The sequence below is a fragment of the Melanotaenia boesemani genome, chromosome 4 (assembly GCF_017639745.1).
Source record: "Melanotaenia boesemani isolate fMelBoe1 chromosome 4, fMelBoe1.pri, whole genome shotgun sequence".
NCBI lineage: Eukaryota > Metazoa > Chordata > Actinopteri > Atheriniformes > Melanotaeniidae > Melanotaenia > Melanotaenia boesemani.
The window spans coordinates 28,006,691-28,031,295 of record NC_055685.1 but is presented as its reverse complement, the minus strand read 5'-3'; the positions used below and the strand labels follow the sequence as shown (position 1 = coordinate 28,031,295).

Sequence of the window (24,605 nt, the reverse complement as noted above, 5' to 3'; positions counted from 1 at the left end):
ATTTACTCTGCTTCATTTGCACTTATCCTGTGGTTTTCAAAGGAAGTATACCCGCACACACACTTCCAGAGAGCAAAAGTGGATAATTTATGATGCTTTGGTGGGTTCTGCCGAGGAACCCTCCTTCGTGTGAGGCAAGTGTCAGGAGTGTACTTGATTATGTTTTCCCTCATTCTTTTTAAAATCCTTCAGGTCTCATTCGATAAAACATTAGTGGTTTAACTTGCTCCTGACAGCCTTTTTTAAAAGCGACACATTTCCTCTCAGAGCCAGGTTTTTGCAGCTGTGTTTCAGTTTCCCATTTTACGATATCTCTAAGGTGTTGAACTTACCAGAGCCTTCAGCTCAAAGTCAGAGAGTAACACGGATTTTTATTATAAAATTTGCTTTGTGTATGCTGTGCAATCTCAAAAGATTTAGGAAAAATACTAAAATAATACTTAGTGTGCTTTATTTTAAGTCAGCATGCCTGAAGACAAGCCACAACTGTTTGTACCGGGAGTAAATAAGATGGTTTGTCATACATTAAGGGAATCCAGTCATGCTTCACAGTCATCCTCAAGCTTTCTTTTTATTTACTAAGTCCTGCAGTAAGTGTAAAACGAACGTCTATGCTTTGTGGAGGTGCATCCTCAGAGAAAAAGGCAGAGAGTTTATGCAGAGTGGTGAGACGCTGCAGCTGCAGTCAGGGACCAGTTTCCCTGACGCACTGTGAGGTGAAACACAGGGGATCGATAGCCTTGGCAAGTTTGCAGACAGGCTCTTCTCTGCTTTGTACCACAGTCACGTTGGTGGCTTGAAAGAGCGGCATTGTGCTGACATAACTGGAGAGGCTGTGTCTGAAATTACAGGCTTCACCTGGCAAGAGTGTGCTTGCGTTTGCCTTTTAGGAGGTGGTGTGTGTGTGTTTGTCTTTGTGTGTGTGAGCATGGCATCTCTAAATCTTTCTAAGAGATTTTTATGTCTTACTCTGTTTAAAGAGTTTCACTCATAACCAACAAATTACGTTTTCAGTTTTTATTCTTTTTAACCAGCTGAGATGAGGCCAGTTATCACCGCCTGCAGATAGTTTTTTAGTAAGAATGTAATCCTACCCTGCTGCAAGGATTTACTCCCAAAACCGAAAACTTTCATGATTATAAGAAAATAGCGCTTTACCTCTGAGTTCGATATTCTATGTCTTCCTCTTTCTGTTGTCTCAGTTAGTTTAACCTTAACCTGTTTTATAAAACACCTAGATGACTTTGCAGCAATGAGACATCACAATTTTATTTCACATGAAGATGCTATTTTTTGTGTGTGACTTAATTCTGAAACCATCGAGAGCGACACAGGCTGCTTTGAGGACACGTGTGCAGACGTGCAGGTTTGGCTTGGTTCCAGCCAGCTCATAAAAAAGTGCTGAGTTTCTTACCCACAGGATGACTTACAGCAGTTTCAGTTTCACCTGTATCTGTAGCAGTCATGTCAGATGTTTTGGAATTGCAACAAGAATAGGAAACTTTTGTTGTTGTCCTTTGGAGAGAGTGACTCAGATGATCTGAAACAACAACCAAGAAGTTGGGAAGTGGTGATAAATATTCCTCTTTGGAAGATGTTGGCATCATAGCTGTTTTTCAGACCACTCAGACTCTCTCAAGCAACGAAACTGCAACGATTTCTCCAAGAAAACCAGCTATTCTGAATTAAGAAGATTCAAAACACTCTGTGTTTATTGTCCCTTAGGTGGACCAGCTATTGATTTCTGTAAATCATCTTTTTAATTGTACATAACCAGTCTCATTTCAAAGCTTCAAGCCTTCCCCAAAGGACCTGGCAGAGCTTCAATATGAATGCTCAGCAATTCTGATTTGAAAAGATTAGCCTTTGCAATGTTGGCGCAGTCATGGATGCATATCCTCATTTCTTTGACTGGATAAGATTTTTTTAATTTATTTTTCAAGTCTAGTCTTTTAGAAGACCTGCTTAGCTTTGTGGTCTCTTGATAATTTCATTCTGGCAGGGCACTAGATGGTGACCTATTAACTTTTACCTGATTTTATATCTTTGGGTTGAAGTAGCAGATGTGATTAAAAGTTGTGCAATCACGCTACAGCGGCTAAAAAACACACTCGACAATTTTCTTTTCTTCATTGCTGCAGATGTGGGGAGTTTTCCCTGGAATATTAATGATACGATCCACTTTAGATCCCTGGATTAATCTGTTTAGATGACGGGAAATAAAATCCCTGCTGTCATAATCTTCTTGGAAATGCACACAAATTGTAGAGCAGATGCATGCGAGTGAGTATTTATTTATTTTTTACATGCCTGTTGTTACACATATCATATGGTTTATGATGAGTTATGTTAAAATATGCAGCTCGTCCAGAAGCCCAGGTTCTGTAGAAGTTTGCAATGTGAAAGCAACACTTTTAGTTGATTTTGCACATGTTAAAGGAAACAGCTGATCACGCTATAGCAATTATAATCAATTATAATCAGTATAAGTGGAAGAGGTTACTTGTAGAGAGGAGTACAATGATAAATATTCTCCTGTTTCTGTGGTTCATTGATTTGGTTTTCTGGGCCTTCGCTGTTATTGTTTCACCTCAGATTTGGTGGTATCAGAGCAACATTTCTAGCCACAGGCGGTTGTTCTCTGTCAGGTAAAGCTGTGGCTCATTCAGCTGCTAAAAAGCCACAACTCTCCCTCAGATTGTGAAAATGTAAAACCATCACAAGTGTCATGATCAAGTGTGGCGTAACATTTTTTTTTTTTTCCAAATGAATGCTTTTGTATCTGCTGTAGCCCCAATTTGCAAAGAGAGAGAAGCCACCCTCAGTTTGAAGCCAGTGAGAACTCTCTAGCACACACTGACAAACAAAGACCTTTCTGGTTGAGTCAGGAGTGACTGCGCTCATGCTCTGGCTCCAATATAATGTGCTTTTAGCTATGTGGCTCCAATGACAGTTTGACAGTCTATGAAGCACTGATACTCAGCAACAATAACCAAAAACAAAACAGCAAAAAAATAAAAATCCTGAACTGCCACAGTCAGATATCCGCAACAAACGGGTTGTCAGAGCAACTCCACCACCAGGGACAGAAAAATGTCTGGCTGGAGTTCAGAACCAGCAGTGCTCCAGGACTGTATGTGTCCTGACATGGCGGGCTGCTCCAGTTTTAACAAAACATACCCACATGGGCACAAAACCACAAACCGATCTCCATTTGCCCTACACTAATGGACCCGTCTCATGAGGGTGACTGCAGGGATGCGGGGGAAGAGGGAAAGAGGAAGTTGTCTGTCAGGGATGTTTTTATGCAAAGATGCATCTCCACTGAGAGCATGATGGCTGCTGCTTAAGCACCGAGATTAAATAAAGGCATAAATATTGGATGTTGCAGTGTTAGAAACGTTATCGCATGGAAACTGTGCTATGACCTGTTTTCTCTTTTGCACTGGGTTGAGTCGGTTGTGACTTTTACATTGCCGGTTTAAAGGCAAGCTCATGTTCCATCTGAATTAATGAGGTAATGCTAATATAGGCCTAATATACATAGATGAACTATTGTTTTTATTATCTATTCTGCTTGGAGCCATTTGAATCAACAGGTTGTTTATAGATAACTTTATTAACCCCCAAGGGGAAATTGGGTTGTCATAGCAGTCTGGTATAGTACACAAAAATACACAAAAAACACAATAAGATTACATTTTGAAAGTAGAAAAATAGAATAGATAACACCCATTTCTTTTTCTATAGCCTAACGAACAACCTGTGATAATGGCACATATGTCACTTTGACCCTAAGCTACATGTTTCAGTAATGATTTAAAAGGGAGATGAAAATGTATGTGTCCGTTATTGGTGAATGGGCAACACGTAGCACTGACAAGGATTTTTTAGTTTAAGTTTGCAGTATGTATTTGTTAAAGTGTATGACGATGCATTGCACTGGTCACAGCTTTAATTACATAAGCAGGTGGATAAAGGCCGGTGCTCCCCCTGAGAGCTTTATGAAGATTATTTGGCGATACACTAAATCCGTTGCTGTTCCCCTATGCAGCCTGGATTTAAAATTATCAGACTGAAGTTTATGCTGTTCCTCTGCTAGGAGGTCTTTTAATGATTGCCTAAAAGTTTGTTTCATGCTTTGCATCACAAGGAGGGCAAAATAAAATCATACACGATACATATTCATTGTAACAGCTGTGTTTGTTTTTAAGCTATTGTGTGCTACCATGTTAGCATATTATGTCTGTGGATACAGCAGAGATGACTGCGGTCTGAACATGAGGATTAGCTACAAACACATTCAGCCAATTGCATTGCAAGGAGTGGGCTAACTACACAGCCAATCCCGACACAGCTTGTTTTGTGGCCAACCAATCTTGATCCAGCTTCGTGGATTGCTCTTAAGACAAGTCAGATTGACACCCAAGGAGGATGTCTAATCTATGATTAACACATCTCCCTTAATTTTCTTGTCATCACTCCCACTTGTGGTGTCTCTCTGAATGCTCCCACATCATTTATGGTTTCATCTTTCTGTAAACTCTAATGCCAGGTTGAATCTTTCCTCCTACTTTTATCATCTCATTGTGTCTTTCAGTTGCATAATTTTGGTGAATGAGTCATTTAATACCTGTTTTGAAGCATCCTGTTTTAAAGTTAGCCTTTCAAAAGATTTTCATTTATAGCAGGGTGATATTTTTTAAAAAGTTGTGAAAAGGTTATTCCCTCTCTCAACTTTTCCTCTCTCTTTTCTCAGGCTTTCAAGGAGGAGTTGGAGAGTCTGATTCAGGAGCAGCAGCGAAAAGGGAACAACCCAACTGGACTGCTGGCCCTTAGGCAGATCGCAGACTTCTTCATGGCCAGCTCAGTGGCTGGGTTCAACACTTCCCCTCTCAGTGAGTGCTTTCTGTGCTGTGGCCAGTTACCCCGGACAACCAGACTCATCAGATTCAGCAGAATGTGTCGCCCTTGCCAATAGTGCAACCACTGTAGGACTGCCCCCACCCATCAAAAGCACATGAAGCATAAGTCTTGCAGGATGACTTTTTGTGCTTGAGGCCAATAACACTCGTAGACAACCGAACTCCAGACTCCGGAAGAGCCGTGAATATTTTACTGGGTTTTGATCCTTTCTGTCCAGCAGTCCATATGTGAAGTCTGTTTCCAATCAGAGCCTTGGAATGCACAACTAATCCAGAATTAGACGTCAAAGACAATACCAGTTCATTTTATCTTCCTTTAAAGATACCCACACTGAAGTTCTCAGTGGGGTTGACGCAAAACAAATTGATCGACAGACTTGTTTCATCACAGTGTAATTTAGGGTTTTTATGTGGAGCCAGATGAGTCAGATGGATTATTAGATAAAAATCCAGATGTTGGATGCAGATGTCTGGTCTTGAGTGGCTGTCACTGATGCTGTTAATACAAACTGATCTGCGAGCAGTGTTTATGTATATATTATCACTTATCACTTTGATTTCACTCTGGTCATTCAGGTCTGGGGATGGTCACTCCCATTAATGACTTGTACGGCGTGGAATCTGCCACGATGGTGAAAGGCGAGAAGCTGACACGCTGTAAACTGGCCAGCCTCTACAGACTGGTGGATCTGTTCAGCTGGGCACACTTTTCCAACTCCTACATCACAGTAAGATGAATGCAAATGGAATAAAGATAAATAAATGTTCACTGCTCAGTTTAGATGGAGTTGATCAGTTTTCATTAAATATTTCTTTGGATTGATTGCATTTTAATTCTGAAGCAGTTTCCTTTCCGTGCACATTAAAGAAGAAAAAAAATATCTTTTTGGTTTTTCTTAGGGCCGAGTCAGTAAAGAACAAGACCACATACTCATCATCCCCAGAGGTTTATCATTTGCTGAGGCTTCTGCATCAAACCTGGTAAGAAACATGAACATCTGCAGTCTGGTACAAACATGGTTACTTACTAACAGTTGAAATGAGCTGTATCAGTCCATGATTTGCTGATGCTTTTTCACTAGGCTTCATCTGCTTTTGGCTTAATTTTTCTGCCTTTGAGAAATAGATTACTTGATTTCAGTCTTTCATTTCCTCAAATGTTCATCTATATCTCGGTGCAGTTGGATGTATTTGTCATGCTCTGTTAGTGGCTCCTTTCATATTAACAGTAACAACCTACCTACTGTTGGAATATTGTTTGAGTTTATTCTCTTTTTAGTTTCGATTTAAGAACTACATGTTATGTCTGACACTGCTGGACATGGCAAGTCAGTACCGTCAGGTTTAAATTGTCGCTTGGCAATAGGGCTGGGCGATATGAACCAAATTTTATATCGATATTTTTTACCTGAAACACGATATATATCTCAATATATTTTTTTTGAAAAGTAACCAAAGAGACGGTTCTAATTTACAGCCTTGAGTGCTAAATACACTTTTATTAAGGATCAGCAGCACATGTGCATTAAAACAGTTAACTGAAATGAAAGTAGCTTTTTTTTAATGACCATAACAAAATGACAGCTGTGCAAAATGCAAAAGAAAAGATGCTTTTAACTCAAAACAAGCTATGTCAATATAAACAATATTCCCTCATTATATATCGCGTCTGATAAAGTCTCAATATATTTGAAAATCTCTATATATTGCCCAGCCCTACTTGGTACCTGCATTTCTATTTTCAACTGTTTGTGTCTGTTTCTCTTTGATTATCTGACTGACTTTGACCAGTTTATTTGAGCTTATTTCAATTTACAAAGACTAAAACAGCTTTTTCTGTGTTAACTACCGTATCTTTGGGATTTTGCTCTAGTACATTGTCAGCAACGTCTGTGCAAATGTACACCAGTGTAAAGTAATGCATCATTTGACTGGAGGTGTAGGTAGACAGCTGAACATACTTGCACTGCTGACTTCCTTGTGTGACCTGTAGGAGTGGTTAGCAGGGAGCCATTTAAATTTCTGCTATGGTTCAGTTCTAGTAAAGCTTTTTTTGTATGTATGGGCAATTTTAACTCATACTTGATATGTTCTTTGTTATTTGGTAGGCCTTTTTCTGGCTGTGTGGATTGACTTTCATTTTTGTTGAGCTGCTTTTGAAGAAACATCTCTCAAAAATGTTTTCAAAGCAAATGTAACATAATTCACTCTTGTGCAGATCAGGCCATGTGTAAAAGCCTTGAGAATATAAATCTTGGAAAGCAATGTTTTGGTTTTGTAAAACCTTGTTTTTTAGATCTTTTTTTTTTTGCCCTCCAGTAGCCTAATTGTAAGTAAATATTGTTTACCAGATATCCCCATAAAACATCCCAACTGTTATAATTCAGGCTTTATTGTATTAAATTTGCCTGATTTATTTTGAAGCCAAACATGTATACTTGATAAAGTTTCTGAGACCTATTGCATCACCATATGGTAAAAACCTTGCTTAAAATCGTTGTATACAATCTGATACCTGTGTTATGCTTCCTGGTGGATCTTTTACATTACAATAATTCTGACATGTCACATGGTGCCATACATGTTTTTTTTTCTTTTAACAATTTGTTAAAGGGCCAAACAAAGACTTGAAAAACTTGAGCTATTATCTCGCTCATCTTCACATCCCCAGAAAGTCCCAGTTAGCCTATAGTAATCTTCTTTAAAATAACATTTCTAGACAGTGAATCCCAGATTATTAATGACATAGTTTAATAACAAAGGTATTTCTTCCTCACATTGACTATAAAATGAAAAGGGATCTATGTTGTTTAAGATGAAAGAAAGCAGCACCAGTTCAAGCTAGCTAACACATCTTTAGGTAAAACATTAGTTCACTGCTCATATTTACATGCTCAAATCTGTGATATTGTGTAACTTTAAATTACTTAATTAAAGCAAAGGTCGTTTTGCTTTTAATTTCCACTGTAACTGAAAGAAAAGTGGAGTTTTTATTCACAAGAGAGAAAGTAGCCTGTTCTAATAAAAGGTATTAGCTTTAGCTAGCAGTTAAACAGCAACTTAGTACAGCAATTTGGTTAAATTAAATATGGAGCCTCTAGATTTAGTTAAAAGCTGTGAGAAAATATCATAGACCTTGTCCCTGATGAGTACCATATAGTATGTATTTTTTTCAACTTTAAATAATAGACACAATTTATTAGAAAAAAATGTAATTGGTTCTTTTGAAGACCTCACAACTGCATCACAAGGAGTGCAAAATAAAAACATAAAAACATGCTTAAAGAAGAATTAAAATACTGAAGCCTGGCACTTTGAAATTTCAAAACTGAGTTTTAGTTTGTATCTTGTTGCCTGTCTGTCACTGCTGTCTTTATCTTTCTCACTGATCTTTCCTTCTTCTTTTGATCTGTTGAGGTCTCTAGTTACATGGTTGAGTTCAAGTGTTTAGAGAAGCATGGAGATTGATTAGGAGGAAGTCATCCAGAATAAAGACTCTGGAGGTTGCATTGGGGTCTTATATTTGTTGCAGCTGAAAGACGGCTGGAGTGTAGTTCACTTTGGTCCATTTCCAGCTGCCTCTTCCTTCGTGTGTGTTTGAGGCCTGAAACAGGAAATAATAATAACAGTTTGAGATCAGTACTTTTGGTGCTTTTTTTTTGTTTGTTTGTTTTGTTTTTTCTTCAGTTTGAGGTTATTTCAAAGTTTCGGATTTCATGTTTTCATCATATGTGTAATGATAGAAAGTGACTTTACAGGGTCAGAAGTCAGGTTGTTCCATTTGCTTAAACTTGAATTATCCTGGAAGGTATTCGTGGATTTCATATCAAGGGTTCAGCTGTCCAAATGTGTCCTTCAGGCCGCACATTTCATATCAGCATCTTGTAACCTTCTTACTCTCACTGGCATCACATTTCAGATTATTTCTGACATGTCCTTTGCCTTTTTTTTTTTTAATTTTATAATTAGAAGCACCAGTACACCCCCGCTGAACTGCTGTTTGACTGGCAGACTGCAATTTGAAGGACGTGACAGAGAGAACCAATGCAGCACTGGACATCTGATGTAACCCAATTTATGTTTGATTACATGCCAGCTGGCTGTGGCTACATGTAGACTATAATGACAGTGGTTACTTATGCTTGGCTGGTACCATTCACTTCCCTCTGCAGGATGGAAGATCAATAGAAAGTTATGTGGTCAAACAACTGTTAAAAGACAGTGTAATTTAGGACATGTCCTTGGATTTTTAGCCTGTTTTGACCCAAAGATCCTCAGCAAATGATGGACTTTACACTGTCCTTTTCAAATTTTGGCAAATTCATTCTTTTTTTTATTATTATTCCAAAGATCTTTTTTTTATGTTTTTGCAGCCAGTTTGGCCTTGCAAAAAGAGTTAGGATATTTGGGCCATATAGTCCTTTGCTAAATGATGTACACTTAAAGACACAGACCCCAACATCGTTAGTCACTGCAGCAGTCTCACATTGTGACATCAACATGCTTGATTTGTACGCAGTGTTATACATTAGCATCAAACTGCATGATGAATGCCCTTTCCTGTTCTGGTGGACTTCGTATTATAAAGAGAAATGTGAGCCGGGAGGCTCTGGGTTATGTCATGGAGGAACATGTGGTTACAGTGATGTATAGGGTTTGCAGGCAAAGCTGTTTTCAGTTTGTTATTCATCTCCATAAAGTTTTGTCATTGCTCTCCTATAGTTTCTAGATTGAAGTCTCTCTCTAGATATCTATCTCCATTTAGACTTTTTTTCCATTCCTCCATCTCCCTTCCCCAAGGTTTCCTACCTCTAGCTTTGCCTCTAAATCTCGTCTCTCCTGTCATATAATCTAATAACTGCTAACTGGCTAGTAATGAAGTTGCCGAAGTAAAGGACATCTTGTCCACTCCCTGATGATATTATGTTTCCTGGTAACGCTACGAATGGACAGAGAGCAGATTTTGTTGATGATGTGATTTCTGTCATCACGCTTTTTAATTTTGATTTGTGTTAATGTCTGCCTGGTTGATGTTGCAGGGTTATTAACTGTGCTTATGTTAAAGGGGTAGATGTAGGTTTGTATCATTCTCTATCACCAGGGCATACGTCATTTCACTGATCTGGGCCTGGTTAGTGTTACAGTGTTTGCCTCTGCTCTCCTACAGCCTCTTTGCTTTCCTCCCATGATGCCTCTGCCAAGCTCGTGTAGCCTGAGTTTAGGTGTCTTTAGTCCAGTTCAGCCAAAAATTTGGGGTAAATAAGGAAGGACTCTGTTCTCATCCCCTCAGGTGAAGGTGAACATCATCGGGGATGTGATCGAACAGGGCTCCACCAACCTAAAGGTCGACCCAGCGGGTTTCAGCCCCCATGCTGCAATCTACTCAATGCGTCCGGACATCCGCTGCATCATACATGTGCACACTCCTGCCACTGCAGCTGTAAGTTCACTTTACAACAGACTGTGCCATACCTGACTGCTAAGGTGGTTGAATCTGAAGAGTGCAATCCTATCATATGTAAAGATTGGCACCTCGACTGTAAGGGTGTAGTTGTGTCTGAATGGCTGCACAGTGCAAAAATAAGCATGAAAAAAGAGGCCCTTCTCTGCAGTGATGAAAGTCTGTCCTCACATTGAAGCATCCAAGGATATTTCAGCTGCAGAGTCTGATGAATAAAACAACTGTAATACACCTTTCATTACTCTTATCACTCACAAATCTTGGCTGCTCTCTTTTCGTTTTACTCCGGCTGTAGGTCTCATCTATGAAATGCGGCATATTACCCATTTCCCAGGAGGCTCTGATCTTGGGTGATATCGCCTACTATAACTATCAAGGCAGCCTGGATGACCAGGAGGAGCGTATAGAGCTGCAGAAGGCATTGGGGCCAACAGCAAAGGTAGGAGGACCAAGAAATCTCTGCAGCATCCAAGGTCTACAGTTACTATTTTAGAAATGAATAATTTTTCATTGACCAGCAATAAAGAGATTGATTTACTGCCACATGTTTTGTTTTTTATTTGCAATTGAAAGGCAGCAAGGAAAACTCAACAAGCTACAGCTTTCAGGATATAACAGCTTCTTAAAGACCTGTAGCTGTGCTTCTGACACATGATTTATTTGATGCCTTGGGCAGGTCGTGTTAACAGGAAAGGGTTCATCTGTGTTGCTTGTTATAATAGGGGACTGTGAAAGTACTGGTGGTAATATGTCCCACTTTGTTTCTACGTATCATTGATATGTCAGAGAGCTTGGCTTTGACACTAGCTTAACACCAAAAATAGTTCTCAACCCTGATGTTACCATCAACATCGCTTTGATTTCACTCCTTATACATGCAGAAAACCTGAAAGCAAACACGGCTGGCTGTGTTTCCCACGGTGCTCTCAGTTGCGGTTGGTTAGCGTTTGTTAAATTTGACTCTTATCTGTCGTCAAACCTTTAAAACCACAACAATGTTTTAAACACAGAAGAACTGAACCACAATTGCATCTTAAATTGATTGTTTCTATTTGAATTTAACAGTTTCCTGACATTTTTCCTCATCACTACTCTTAATGTGACCTAAAGAAGTGAAAAGATTTTCTCTAACATTATAAAAACAGGCATTTTGAGTATTTTAAATATAATATTAATACAGTAAAAAGTCTTTAATCTAAGAAGACACAGAAGTAATATAAGCTGGGGTTCTACTTATATGATTTGGTCCAAACACAGAAAAAATATTCAAATGTAATGGACCTTAAACAGGGAAGTATTAGTGTATCCAGTTAAAAAACAAAATGAGCTGTTTTTGGGTTTAGTCATATTTCTGTGATTCTTTATCCCTGGGTTTGAGTGTGAGCATGTATGTCTCTCTGTGTGGAGAAAGTGAGTTAAAGGAATAAATGGTTGTTTTTGTGTTTACATAATCTTAAAAACAAGCCCCTTAACAACCCTTGTTTGAGCTTACGGAGCTGATTTCCTTGATGATTATCTGTGTTTGTGTGTTGCAGGTTTTGGTGTTGAGAAATCATGGCGTGGTTGCTCTTGGGGAGACCATCGAAGAGGCCTTTCACTACATCTATAATGCCCATTATGCATGTGAAATCCAGGTACAGGCAGGCACAGAGCCAGCTGCACAATCAGCTTCTCTTTACTTTCATTAGACCTGCAGGACGGCAGCTTTCCCACTAAATCTAATCTCTCCACAGCTGCTTTAACATTTCCCTATTCTGACCATTTTAACAACACTGTATGTTACTTATAATCTCCTGCCGTGTGGAAATGTTGACAAAACACAGTTTTATAAACGGGCTACTGTGTATTTGTTAAGGGGAAGAAACCATCTTATGCACTTTTTTTTTTATGTTGTTCCAAAGCAGCATTTTGAGAAAAAAATTGTGTTTTTTTTTTTTTTTTAACATCTTCTCACAAAGATACTGAGAAAGAAGTGGTGTTACCAAAAAGTCTACAACAAGCAGGAGAAGTTACAAATCATTGATTAAACATTCATTTCTGGCTCCTATTAAATGTCATGCCGATATTGAATACATCGATCCAGATAATATTAGCTTATAAGTCTTCTACTTTGTATTTTTGTGTGTTCACTTGTTAACATGGTGGATTTGATACGAAAATTTGTTTACCCTTTCTATAACATAGCATACTAAATCTCCTGATTGACTCGCCTGTCAAGCAAAGAAAACATTAATCCACCCTACAAAGCCCAGCTTAATATCTATAAATAAATCCCATAGACATGTTTGTTGTTTGTCATGCACCATATATTCTGAACTGGGGTGAAATTAGGTTGAGGGGTTTCTCATTTTTGGCTTTGTGAAGTGATGTTTTTCCTCAGCAAGGAAAAGACTCATACATCCGTTCGTGCTAACTCTCCTCTAAGTGTATGACCTAATGTCACAGATGTCTACTGAGAACAAAAAATGGCCTTTTTGTCCATTTTGTGTTGCATAAGCAATCAATCCTCAATAGACACTCAGTCTTCCTCTCTCCCAACTTTGTTTTTTTTTTTTTTCGTCTTTTTTTAGGTGAATGCCATTTCATGTGCTGGAGGGGTGGACAACCTCATAGTCCTTGACCAGGAGAAATATAAATCAAGAGTATTCGCTGTGGCCACGGCAGCGGCCGTCAACATGGCTGGTCAATACAAGTGGAAGATCGGAGAGCTGGAGTTTGAGTCTCTGATGAGGATGCTGGATAACCTGGTGAGTCTGTAGGCATCACAAGTGATGATACCGCTTGTTAATCAGACATAATCTGACATGAGATGAAGACTTAATCTTGTAGAATTGGTATCAGAAGCCAATATTGGAATTACCTGCTTAGAATTACCTGGTTGACAGGTTGCTTTCATCATAACTAGTCTTTAAGGTGTTATTTTTGGTGTTTTCTTTACGAAATTCACGTGAATATGAATTGTCTAAGAAGGATCATTTCTATCAACCAGCTAATCCCAGCTGAATATCACGTATATTAGGTGTTAAAATCAGATCAATTACCTGATTGGACATTTTTGTTTGCAGGCTAAGAGCAGATGTGGACAAAGCGAGAGAAATTAATAAGAAAAGGGCGCCACCTACAGCAAACTAAGCTGCATTTTACAGTAACTGAAAATGCATAGAAAATGGCTTAGTGTTAGAAGTTAAACTGATGCAGGATTCTTCAGAAACAGATACAGAAAATACTTAAAGAAAAAGCCATCATTTTATTAGTTGAAAAGTTGCTTTTTTTGCCCTCTGAGATTCTGTTTATGACCAGTAAGTACAAGAGATTTGGTGGTTGAAGAATCCTCCCTCTGTTATTTACTGAGTTTATTAATGCCGTCTGTCCTCCCATCACCACCACTCCTGTCTACACTCCTTTCATCTCTTCATCTCTCCCACCATTTCCCCTCTTTAACGCTCCATTTTCATGTCTCTCTTCCTTTCAAACCATTCATCTTTTCAAACACACACTTAATACATTTTGTATTTAGATACACCCTTAGTTTTCATACAAGACCCAGGCGCTGTGGTGAGCACCAGGGGGAAGAAAATAAAGTAGATCCACTTTGATCTCGACAGCCAGTAAAGAGATTCAGCAAGTTTCCTGCTGGGAATGTGTTGAAATGTCTGAACACATTGCGGGATGTTTTCCGGAAAACATCTTGCCAGCTCAGTTGGATGATAAAGTCAAGTTAAAAGGTCAGGCGTCGACCACAGATGAACACAAAAGCTGTGTGTGGAAAGTTGGGTGAAAAACAGCAGCAAAGCCAAGAGAGGGGAAATGGAAACGTGAGAAAAAAGAAGGGATGAGGATACAGCAAAGTGTAAGGAAGAGGGGGATTGAGGAGAGGGATGTGAGGGAAAATGGTCTGACAGGAAATGGCTCTACGACTCTGTCCTCTGCTGCCAGAAACCCTGCAGTCATCTTTCTGTTTTCCATCTCGCTAACTGTGAGAGTGGCATGCAAAACAGCATTTCAGGAAGAAAAAGCTGCACCATAAATGCTCGTTTCTCTCACCCATTTGTCTATTCATTTCATGTTTATTTGAAAATGAGCTGTGACCCATAATCATTTCATGATCTTCGTGAATTAAAATTATATGCTGCAGCCGCAGTAATGGACTACACAAGACCTTCATGAATTCAAATCTTTTCATACAATTTAAAAAGATGTATCTTTATTCTCACATCAGGGTTACAGGACAGGCTATGCCTACAGACACCCTATCGTGCGGGAGAAGCCAAGGCACAAGAGCGAAGTGGAGATTCCCGCTACTGTCACAGCGTTCATGTTTGAGGAGGACGGTGACGCCACACGGCTGCCCTTCAAGTTCCTGCAGCAGCGGCAGCAGAGGGAGAAGACGCGCTGGCTCAACTCACCCAACAGCTACACCAAGGTCAGCGTGGAGGGTGGAGAGGAGCGCTACAACAGCCGGGCAACCACGGTGAGTGCTTGGTGTGTCTATGCTGATGTAAACAGGGATATGAAAGAAATGTCTTTCTCATAACAACACATTTCACCCTCTGTTTAAAAAAAAAAAAAAAACAATAAAAAAACACTACACTGCCATCTAGTGGCTGAACAGAAAACTGCAACAGTTTAGTTTTATTAATCTGAGCTGTTTAGCTTTTGGCTCTGCAGTGAACATCAGCTCTCAATTCTCTTATCATTGCAGTGGATGAAGGCAGATGAAACAGGAACTCCAATCCGGATCGAAGACCCTAACCAGTTTGTTCCTCTAAACACAGACCCCAGTGAGGTGCTGCAGAAGAGGAACAAAGTGAGTGCAACACTTTTGCTTTTGATCACCATCAGAGATCACCGCTGGCTACTAAAAGCCAGATTAGCATTGGACTAGCCAGATTGTGATTTGTGTTGATAAGATGAACTTTTAAATTCAGTTTTTCTCTCTCAGCATCAACGTCAATAATCATGACTACTGTATGTTTTTATGAACATGACTGGCATGACAGCAGCTCTTTTTTTCTTGAATTCTTTGGAGCTTAGTTTAAAATCTTTCTGTTACTGTTGATGCTTGCTGATGGCATCATTGTGTGTTTTGTCCTGTCACAGATCAGGGAGCAGAACCGGTTTGATGTGATGACATCAGGGCCACGCTCACAGCACCTTGCAGGCATCCCTGTTGATGAACCACGACGGGTGAGGATTCCCTGTAGAAAAACACATTTTTTACCAAAATATCTGAATAATGCAGATTTTATATCTTAAAGTTAAACATCATATGGTTGACGAGAAACATGATGAGAAACAAGGACAATTTTCCTGTTAAAGGGAAGTAATGACATTCACCTAATGAAAAGAAGAAGGGTCAAGCCAAACATATTTATTCCCTTTTCTTTTGTTGTATGTGTCAGGAGAACCTGAACTTCAACAGCATCAGTTCAGATGGATTTTGACATCATATTTATGTTTCAGGAATGCCGGACTCAAAACTGTTCATGTTGTTTTTGAGTCTTTTAGTAACACAAAAAATAGCAGCATTAAAATTTCCCTAATTTCTTGTTTATTGAGCCGTAATGTTGTAAATAAGCAGTTTCGTGTGTAATTTGCCAGACTGTCGGCCTAATTAGACATCTGCTCAGGTTATGGGAATGTAGAGCTGTAATGAAAACTGACCCATTTTCTCTGATGATGAAAAATACGCAGCCACTATTGCACGTTGAAAGTGTTAGACTTAGTGTTTGGGGGGGTTCTAACTGCACTCAGCAGTCAGAACACCACTAGGTGGAGGCATGTGAGCATGTTTGCAAAGACTAAATAAGTTGTATTAAAGCAACAGGAGAAAGAAACATGGTTATTATAAATCTAAAGGATAATGAAGGTTTTTGTTAAAAGATAAGTAAATAAAATCTGAATGAGAGATTTTTGTAGCTCATGGTTTTGTGGTTCGTGTTTTGTCTTTAAGGATCTGGGACAGGTAAAAGTTTCGGTAAATATTCATTATCCTTTGGCTCCTATTTGCAGCGATTCTTATTCAAGTGTCCTGCCTTTTTTTTTTTTTTTTTTTTTTTAGAAATTTTTTTATCATATATATTACAGAAAACTGCATGTAATGATGTTTTGATTGAGACTGACTTTCATTTTTGCTGTAGTTGCACCAATTTTATTTCACTTTTACACGTTTTACAGATATTTTTTTTTTTGGTTAAAGTGTTATCATTTTTGTCGGAGCATGGTTGTCTTCATAACATTTTATACATGATATTGTAAGTACGTTGAGTGTGCATGAGTGTGCCTTGTTTTCTGCAGTTTGATAGAAAGAGTGGATCTGGTGATTAGATGTGCTCTTTTTTATCTTCATATGAAGAGTTGAAGTTACGCCACAGTGTATCATCATCATCACTCTCAGTCACAATCGGTGTTTCTGCCTTTTATCTTAACATTCCTGCCTTAACATCAGTGTGTGTGTGTTTGTGTGTGTGTGTCTAGCCTCCCATGCTCACCTCTCTCCCTGCCTCCTTCCCAGCCATACGTGCCCACAGAGGAGGAGCAGATGGCGCCCCTTCCTCCCAACCCGTTCAGTGAGCTGTCGGAGAAGTACCTGGAGGAGTATCGCAAGAACGTGGAGAGAAGGCAACTGGGCCTCAGTGGTACGACAGATACGCACTCAACGTGCAAACTCATACAAACACCAGCAGTCAGAAGAAATCAAATCCTACAAATCTGTGAAGGTTCATTTTACAGCAAAATATTGGCAGGCTTAAAATAAATTGAATCAATAATCAACATGCAAGCCGCAATTTCAGAGCACACAGTGGGTGAATTACTTTGAGGAGGAGCAGTTAATTTTATAGTCGTGCTCAGTCATTGTGGACATGCTGAGATCATATTTAAACACAGATATTCCTTTCAGACCTCCTGTTTCCCTCTGATTAGCATTAGCATCATCTATATCTTGTTGTCAAGGTATGTGATCTTACATTTATATTGATAACCTATGTTGGTTGGGTTTGTCCCCACTGGGTCCACTGCTGCATTAATTGTTATTAATCTACACACACACACACACCACACACACAGAACAGTCAATGCTAATCATATTAGGGCTCAGTCCTGCTGTCTTTGAAAGAAGGATGTCGAAAAGAACATATAGACTTTGTAGGTCTGTGTGTGTGGAGTATGGGGGTTGGGAGGAGGTGGGGGTCTTACTCATTTTGCACAACTTCAGTCACACTGCAGATTTAAATGTTACTGTTTTATGTGGGTGTGAATATCAGCAAGGACATGTGTTCATGCATGTGTATGGATGAGTCAAAAATGGGCTTTACTGTACATGCATATAAAACATGGTGTGTGTGTTATTGTGTGTGTGTGTGTGTGAGGCCAGTATGACTAAGATGGCAGACCGAACTGACAGCAGGTCTTCACACCCAGCACATGATAAGAGCCCGTTGCTATGACACTGTTGCCCCCACAGCCCCATGAATCCCCGGCGACCCATCTGGATGCAAGCTGGAGTCCGTCTGGAGGGGCCTGATACATGCCTGGCCTACACACACAAATACAGACACACACACATACTCATAAGTTTACCATGTAATTAGTTGTGTCCAGTAAAAAAAAATAAATAATATATATATATATATATATATATATATATATATATATATAATGTGTGTGTGTGTATATATGTATATGTGTGTATGTATATGAATATGTGTTTTTTTTTTTTAACTGGACAGAACTTTGAAGTCCACACACCAGGTTTTTGTATAACCTCATTCTAAAAGTGCTTGGATGAGTTGTCAATGACTGTAATCAGCTGAATGTGTATCCTCAAATGTGGAAATGCATTACATGATGTGGGAATGTCACTGACTCACAATAATCATTGTTTGAACTAATGAAGCTGCTGCTACTAAGCTGGATTCTAACATTTACTGCTCTACAAAAATTATTGTAATCTGTTTCTAACACTGAATTTAAAAAAAATACAAAAGAAACTGAAAGACAAGTATTCAAATATCTTTCCTCCATTTACCAAAACTCCGGAAAGGAGAGAAAGGAAAGGACATGTAGCTTAGATTTCATAGGCATTGGCAGTGATTTAGAATCCATCCTGCCATAAGGGTGATATTGTTGTAATATTGCAATATCACAAAGAGACTTTCTGGAGTCTATAGTTATGTCTTACCATTAATTTAAATCATAATGGAGCAATTTATGCAAAAAATAAAAAAAAAATGCTTAAAGCTGTTAAGACTATTTGGCTGCAACATAAAGTACTTTGGAATAATGCTGTAGAAATAATTCAGTTCCACTGACACTCAATCTGCAGTTGTTTAAATTTGTAGTTTGAGTCGGTGCAGAGAAGCAGGAGCTGCTCTGGTGGTCCTGCATGTACTCATTAAGTTGCTGTTCGGAGCATCTGTCTCCACGCCGGGATGCTGAGCCTCAACAACATGATACAAAGGATGCTCAGCCACCCGCAGGACAAAAAAAAGATATAGGGATGGCACAACAAGAGTCTGATCAGCAGACCAGGATATTTGAAGTTTTGTGGGAAAACAGCTGTGCATGGCCTGATTCTAGCATGTGTGTGTTACCACTAATCTCTCAACCTCCCCTCCCTCCTGACCCTTTATCCCAAATCCCCCTCCAACCTCTCATCCTGCTCATTCCCGCTGTGGTCCCTCTACTTCAACTACCCCCCTGCCCCAAACACCACCACACTGCAATCCTCTCATCCACTCCTCACAACCCCCCCCCCCACCCCCCAACCCCTCCCTGCAGATGGCGAGCACGAGCTAACCTCTGACGACGGCTCCACTCTCTCTCAGTCTCTGTCTCTCACCCAGTCTCCACAAAGCACTCCAGCTAAAGAAGGTATCGCTCACACTGAGAGACAGAGGCTCATTTTCTGAAAGATCTTCACTGTTTATGCTCTGACATCAGATGTGTGTTGATATGACTGACACAAGCTCAGTATGCCGTATTTACACTAATTATTTATAACTTCATGATCTTTCAAACATGCATCTCTACATGAAATCTCTTTTGACCTCTGTGTCCTTTTTCATCATAAACACTATGTTTAATGTTGGTTATGAAAATATCACCATTCTTGAGAGGTACAGTCCTGCAGGTTTTAGATGTTTCCTTTGAGGACCAAAGTTTAAGATCCCTTCTCTAGAAAATTAGAATTAAGTGTTAAAAAAGATTTTATTTTATTTCATGAACATTGTCATACTTAGTTGAGATGAGATTGTATTTTATTGTCCACTTGCACGGAAAGTTGCACTACGGTTCCGTATCGACAATCATTCCAGACAAGACAATCAGAGCACAGCAGAGAAGTTTGCTGGGAGCTTTATAACAGATACTTGAGTTGTTGTTGGTTTTTTGTTTGTTTGTTTTTTTTTAAGAAATGCATATTTTTGTCCAAACCACGCTTCTTTTTTTTTTTTGACTTTTTTTTATGTTTGCCTAAACCTAACGACGTAGTGGCAGACATAATAATCTAAACACTAAAAGCCTCTAAATATAAATTACTACGTCCAAATATATTAATCATCACTGCATGGTCAACGCTAGATAGACGACTTCTGACCTATTCAGTTTTTTAATTTGGGTGATAAGAGTTTCGACAAAAAGCTCACACTTTGCACATCTGTTGAATAATTCACCTATCACTCAGAGCAGCCCCATCTATAACACTGAATAATTTACCTTTGAACATGTCATAACCCGTTTATTTCTGCTGTAAATTTGAGTATGTTGACAGGAAGATCAGCAGGGATCAGTGGAAAACAGCTCACTTTTCGAACCTGCATTTTTAACAGATTATCCTTGTTTTAGCTCTTATTCACAATTAAGTAATTTCATGACACAGAACTGTTTTTTTTCTTTTTCTGTCATTATATTAATCTAAACTAAACATTTTCTTAGAAGTAGCTCCATACTTGGATGTGACACCGGTGTTGATATTCTTATTTAACTTCTGGCACAAGATTAAATGGATGTCCTAAATTTTGGAACATCAGTACATATGTTCAGTTTATTTCCCTCAAGGGGAAATTATTGTCCCTCGAAAGTGGAGTTATCAAAAAATGAGTTAAAACATCATGAAACTCTTGGACTATTAACATGAGCATTCACTAACACCACAGGACAGTGTGTTGCTTCCTGCTGCTGTTTGGTTATACGACATTGTGTAATGCATATGTTCTTGCATCTGACATTCAAAGGTAGTTGACTTTCGGTCCAAGAAACACAGAGATCACAGAGTCCCCATTACGAGCTGTAAATAAATGACACTGGGATCGAGTTCCTGTCAGCTTCCTTCCAGCACAAACGTGCAAAACCACACAATAGCAATTATCCAATGACAGCACACTGAGTCAGGGGGCCCATTTTTTCTGACTCTACCATTATGAGGTCAACCAGTTGTGCTGAAACCAGGTCAGCTGTTATATGTGCTACTCTTTTAATGTCACCCTATATGTTCTGTTAGACTGAAAATAACCTGAGAAGCCCTGGCTGTTTTTGTGTAGTAATGTGATAGCGGTTGCCCTGGATTTTCTCTAACCTGCAGTTCCAGGCTCGAGAAGAGGATGTGACACTATCAGGCTTGTTACGTGAACAGTCATTACTGGAGATTGGGGTGGGTGGGGGGGGGGGTGTTTACTCTGATGCTGCTACTGCTGCTAAAAGCCTCATTTTGTTAACTTGAAAAGAGGGCAGACTCTAGGCTATCGGGTCACTGGGATTTTCTTTTTCTTTTCTTTTTTACATAGAGATATTATAAAATATGTAGAACACAGGGACAGTGTGAGAGTGGGTGGAGAGATAAGTATAGTAGAAATTAAATGGAAACGGTGTGTTTAGTACATCCAATAACAGAGCTGCACAATTTCCTCTTTTAAATAAGTTGACTGATGCAAAAAAAAACATTAACATCTGTTAAATATAATCCAGTATGAGATTCTATTCCAGCTAAAAAATAAATTGGTTTGAGGATCTAAAACTGAATAGTTTTTGCAGAGATAGACATCTTTGTCTCAACAGCATCTTCCTCCTCCCTCCTTCCCTCAGAAAACCACACAGGCCTGATGAATGGCAAGGACAACCACGACGAGGAGCTGTCAAAGCGCGTCAGTCAGCTGACCACCAGCGTGGAGAGCGTGGAGATCACCGTTCGCCCGGGAGAGAAGATTGAGGAGACGCTGTCCCTCGAGAGCTCCCCTTCCAAGTCACCCAGCACCAAGAAGAAGAAGAAGTTCCGCACCCCGTCCTTCCTGAAGAAAAACAAAAAGAAAGATAAGACGGAGGCCTGAGAGGAGCAGCAGCAGCAGCGGGGGCCGAGGGAGGCAGGAAAAAGCACCTGCTTGAAGAAGAAAGAGGGGTCGAGGGGATGCCCCCCCACACCCTCCCTTTCTGTGTAATGTCTTTGTTATTGTTTTGTCTGTGTTGCTAATGTCTTTTTATGTCTCGTTTTCAGTTTTATTTTATTTTTTTTAATAAGAGGTTTTATGTGCAAAAGGCAGAATGATTTAACAGATAAAACAAAAAAAATCTATTGGTTTGTTTAAAAAAAAAAAAAAGAAAAAGAAGAAAAAAGGTTTTTCTTTTTGCAAAGAGACGTGAACGTTTGAGAAAATTTTTAAGGGGTCGGTGTGTGGGTCCACCGATTTAAAAACTGGAGCAGATGAGGGGTGACGAAGACAGACGTCGGTCACTCATGCAGTACTCTAACAGGGCTCCTTTGGAGTGTCATTTAAGGCCATTTAGATCCTGAATAACTGGCTCCTCCTCCTCCTCGGTTTTATTTTTACTTTTCTTTTTCTTTCTCAGGTGGAAAACTTAAATTGGAGCCTGTTTGTTTATTCCTTGCTTCACAATCCAATTCTCTGAAAGGACTGGATTGCTGCGTGAGCGTTTGAAAACTGCACAACTTAATATTTCTAGGATTTTTTTTTGTGTGTGTGTGTGTGTGAGTGTGTGCGTTTTGTTGTGTTTTCCCTAAATCTGCATAGGGAGCTGAGAGGCCACATAAAATTTCAAGTCACACTGGAGAACTGGTCTTGAGGGGGAACAACATCCAGAGGGTTTTGTGATTTATTTAGAGTGAGAGAAGTTTTCTCTCCATCTGGCTCTCTCACATTGTTCAAAGCTACTTTAGTGCCGGCTTCTGAAACAGGCTTTCTTTTCATCAGCTACAGACGTTTGGGTGGGGGGGGGGGGGGTAGACAAGGAGATGGTGAGGATGAAGGTTGGCAGTCTGTCACAACAACTATCTTATTTATGTAGCATTTTTATATCTCACCCTCTTCATCTCAGTGTTTTTTTTGTCTGCCAAATTTACTGGAAGTAAAGGCAACTGTACATTGCTGTATGTTTCTAGTTAGTCATCTCATGAATTTTAAATCAAATTCAGTACTAGTCAGCCCTGTTTTTTTACTCATTTTTAAGATTTTCCAGAGAATTCAAATGTTACGCATGTTTTCTCTTTTAGTGAGAGCTGAAATTAATTTGGTTATGTTTTGTAGTGATGCCTGATAGCTCAACTTGTATCCTAATCCTCAGAGCACAAAGTTACTATATAATACAAATATATGAAAACTGGATTTGTTGGCTTTAGATGTTTTTTTTTTTAACTATATATTTTCTAATTTTGTCATGCAGCACTTTTCTTGTGGTATATTACACATTGTTTTGTCGCAGGTGATTTCACCAGTGAAGGAGATTGTGAGGTATTGGGTAGAAGATGTGCAAGTAGCAAAGTAAGGCAAGGTGTTTAAAGAAGGTTAGGACCAAGAAAGTGAGTCAAACAAATGGAAGAGAGATAATCTCATTGGTGTCGCATGCGAAAAATAGTTTTGTATTTCTCAGTAAGTTTTTATTTTTCTTAAAGGCTACATCAGACGATCAGCAGTCGCCAGCTAAATTGAGAATCATTGGTAGTGGAAAGTGGAGTTGGAACATCTGTTGTGTGTGTGTGTGTGTGTTATTTCCCCCCCTTTTTTTAAGCCATATTGTAATTTTCTTGCATCGCTTTATAAGACAAAGGCTGCAATTCTCATTTGCCTGCTAAGGCGTCATCATCCCAGTCAAGACTGCTGTTAAATCACCCCATTGACTGCATCAGCACCCCTCAGGCTCCAAAATCTCAACTTAACCCACATTTACCACAGCTATGCTTTCTTGCTTCTTATGACATTAATTCTCTCCAATAACTGAAACAGTCTTACTGTAGGAGGTCACATAAAACATTTTTTTTTTATTCAAACGCAATCTAATAAGTCATTTTTTGCAAAGCTTCCTCTCATGTAATATCTCTAGTAAACACAATCATGTTGCAACAGTCAGATGACCCACAGCTGAACTCTACTCAAAGTGTGATGGGTTGCCACATTACCCCCCCACCCTCGCAGTTTAACTAGATGTACCAATATCCCAGCGAGCAATGTGAAGTATTGGATTTGGAGGGATGGTGGGAGGGTGCAGGGACGCATCTTTAACTTGTGTTAAACGATAGCTTTTTGGCTCTGGGCAAAAGAGCTGAGGTCACACAACTGAAAGATGGAAAAGGTAGGAGCTTGGAAATGGAAGTGCATTTGTGTGCGTAGCAGAGAAGGGGTAAGGGGAATGGACAACCTGAGACTAACACACCATGTTTTTTATCACTCAGACTGTCGTTTTTGTTTTTTTTATTCCATAGCATTGCTTCTTCTGGACATGTCTACTTTTTTCATCCTCCATTTGTATCACCGTACACCTTTTTCTTTTTAGTGTGCAGAAAACACTAGGCTTCTTTTTTTTTTTTTTATTAACCATTTTATGAGTAAAAATTGTTCCCAGATGAACTGAATGTGCATTGCATCCTTTTTATTTTCTCCTCTTTTGTTTCTGACTGTTAGCACCTTGCTTTACTATTGCCTCTCTATCCACCTTTTTTCTGCTCAAAAATAAATAAATAAAATAAAAAACAAGTTTTGCTTTGGCTTGCCAGAGTGAGCCATGCTACTTTGTGACCTGTGAAAATCCTATATAAATGGTTATCTAATGGAGTTGCTTTTAGATGTATTGCTAACCTGTGTAAATTCACAAATAAAACTGTATTTTAAGAAGTGGAAGCTCATTTTTTCATCTTTGTGCATCAAATTTCATATCATTCAAGTTCAGTTCAACATAATCCATACAGTTGTTTACTTTGCCACCATCAATATGAA

General features: G+C 39.2%; 1 protein-coding gene across 3 annotated transcripts in view; it reads left to right on the top strand.

Annotated features, from left to right (window-relative positions):
* The window catches only part of add3a (adducin 3 (gamma) a), a 104,812-nt gene extending 80,309 nt beyond the window's left edge, over positions 1–24,503 (top strand). For 2 of the 3 annotated variants that reach the window (XM_041982172.1, XM_041982173.1), the window contains 13 exons: positions 4,760–4,898; positions 5,502–5,653; positions 5,826–5,906; positions 10,216–10,365; positions 10,682–10,825; positions 11,922–12,020; positions 12,957–13,133; positions 14,606–14,857; positions 15,089–15,193; positions 15,487–15,573; positions 16,901–17,024; positions 19,168–19,260; positions 21,469–24,503. In XM_041982172.1, coding sequence (XP_041838106.1) covers positions 4,760–4,898; positions 5,502–5,653; positions 5,826–5,906; positions 10,216–10,365; positions 10,682–10,825; positions 11,922–12,020; positions 12,957–13,133; positions 14,606–14,857; positions 15,089–15,193; positions 15,487–15,573; positions 16,901–17,024; positions 19,168–19,260; positions 21,469–21,710 — 1,845 coding nt within the window. In that variant the 3' untranslated portion in view covers positions 21,711–24,503. The remainder of the gene's footprint in view (positions 1–4,759; positions 4,899–5,501; positions 5,654–5,825; positions 5,907–10,215; positions 10,366–10,681; positions 10,826–11,921; positions 12,021–12,956; positions 13,134–14,605; positions 14,858–15,088; positions 15,194–15,486; positions 15,574–16,900; positions 17,025–19,167; positions 19,261–21,468) is intronic. The other variant, XM_041982174.1, reaches the window with a different exon arrangement.
* The last annotated feature ends 102 nt before the right edge of the window (positions 24,504–24,605 follow it).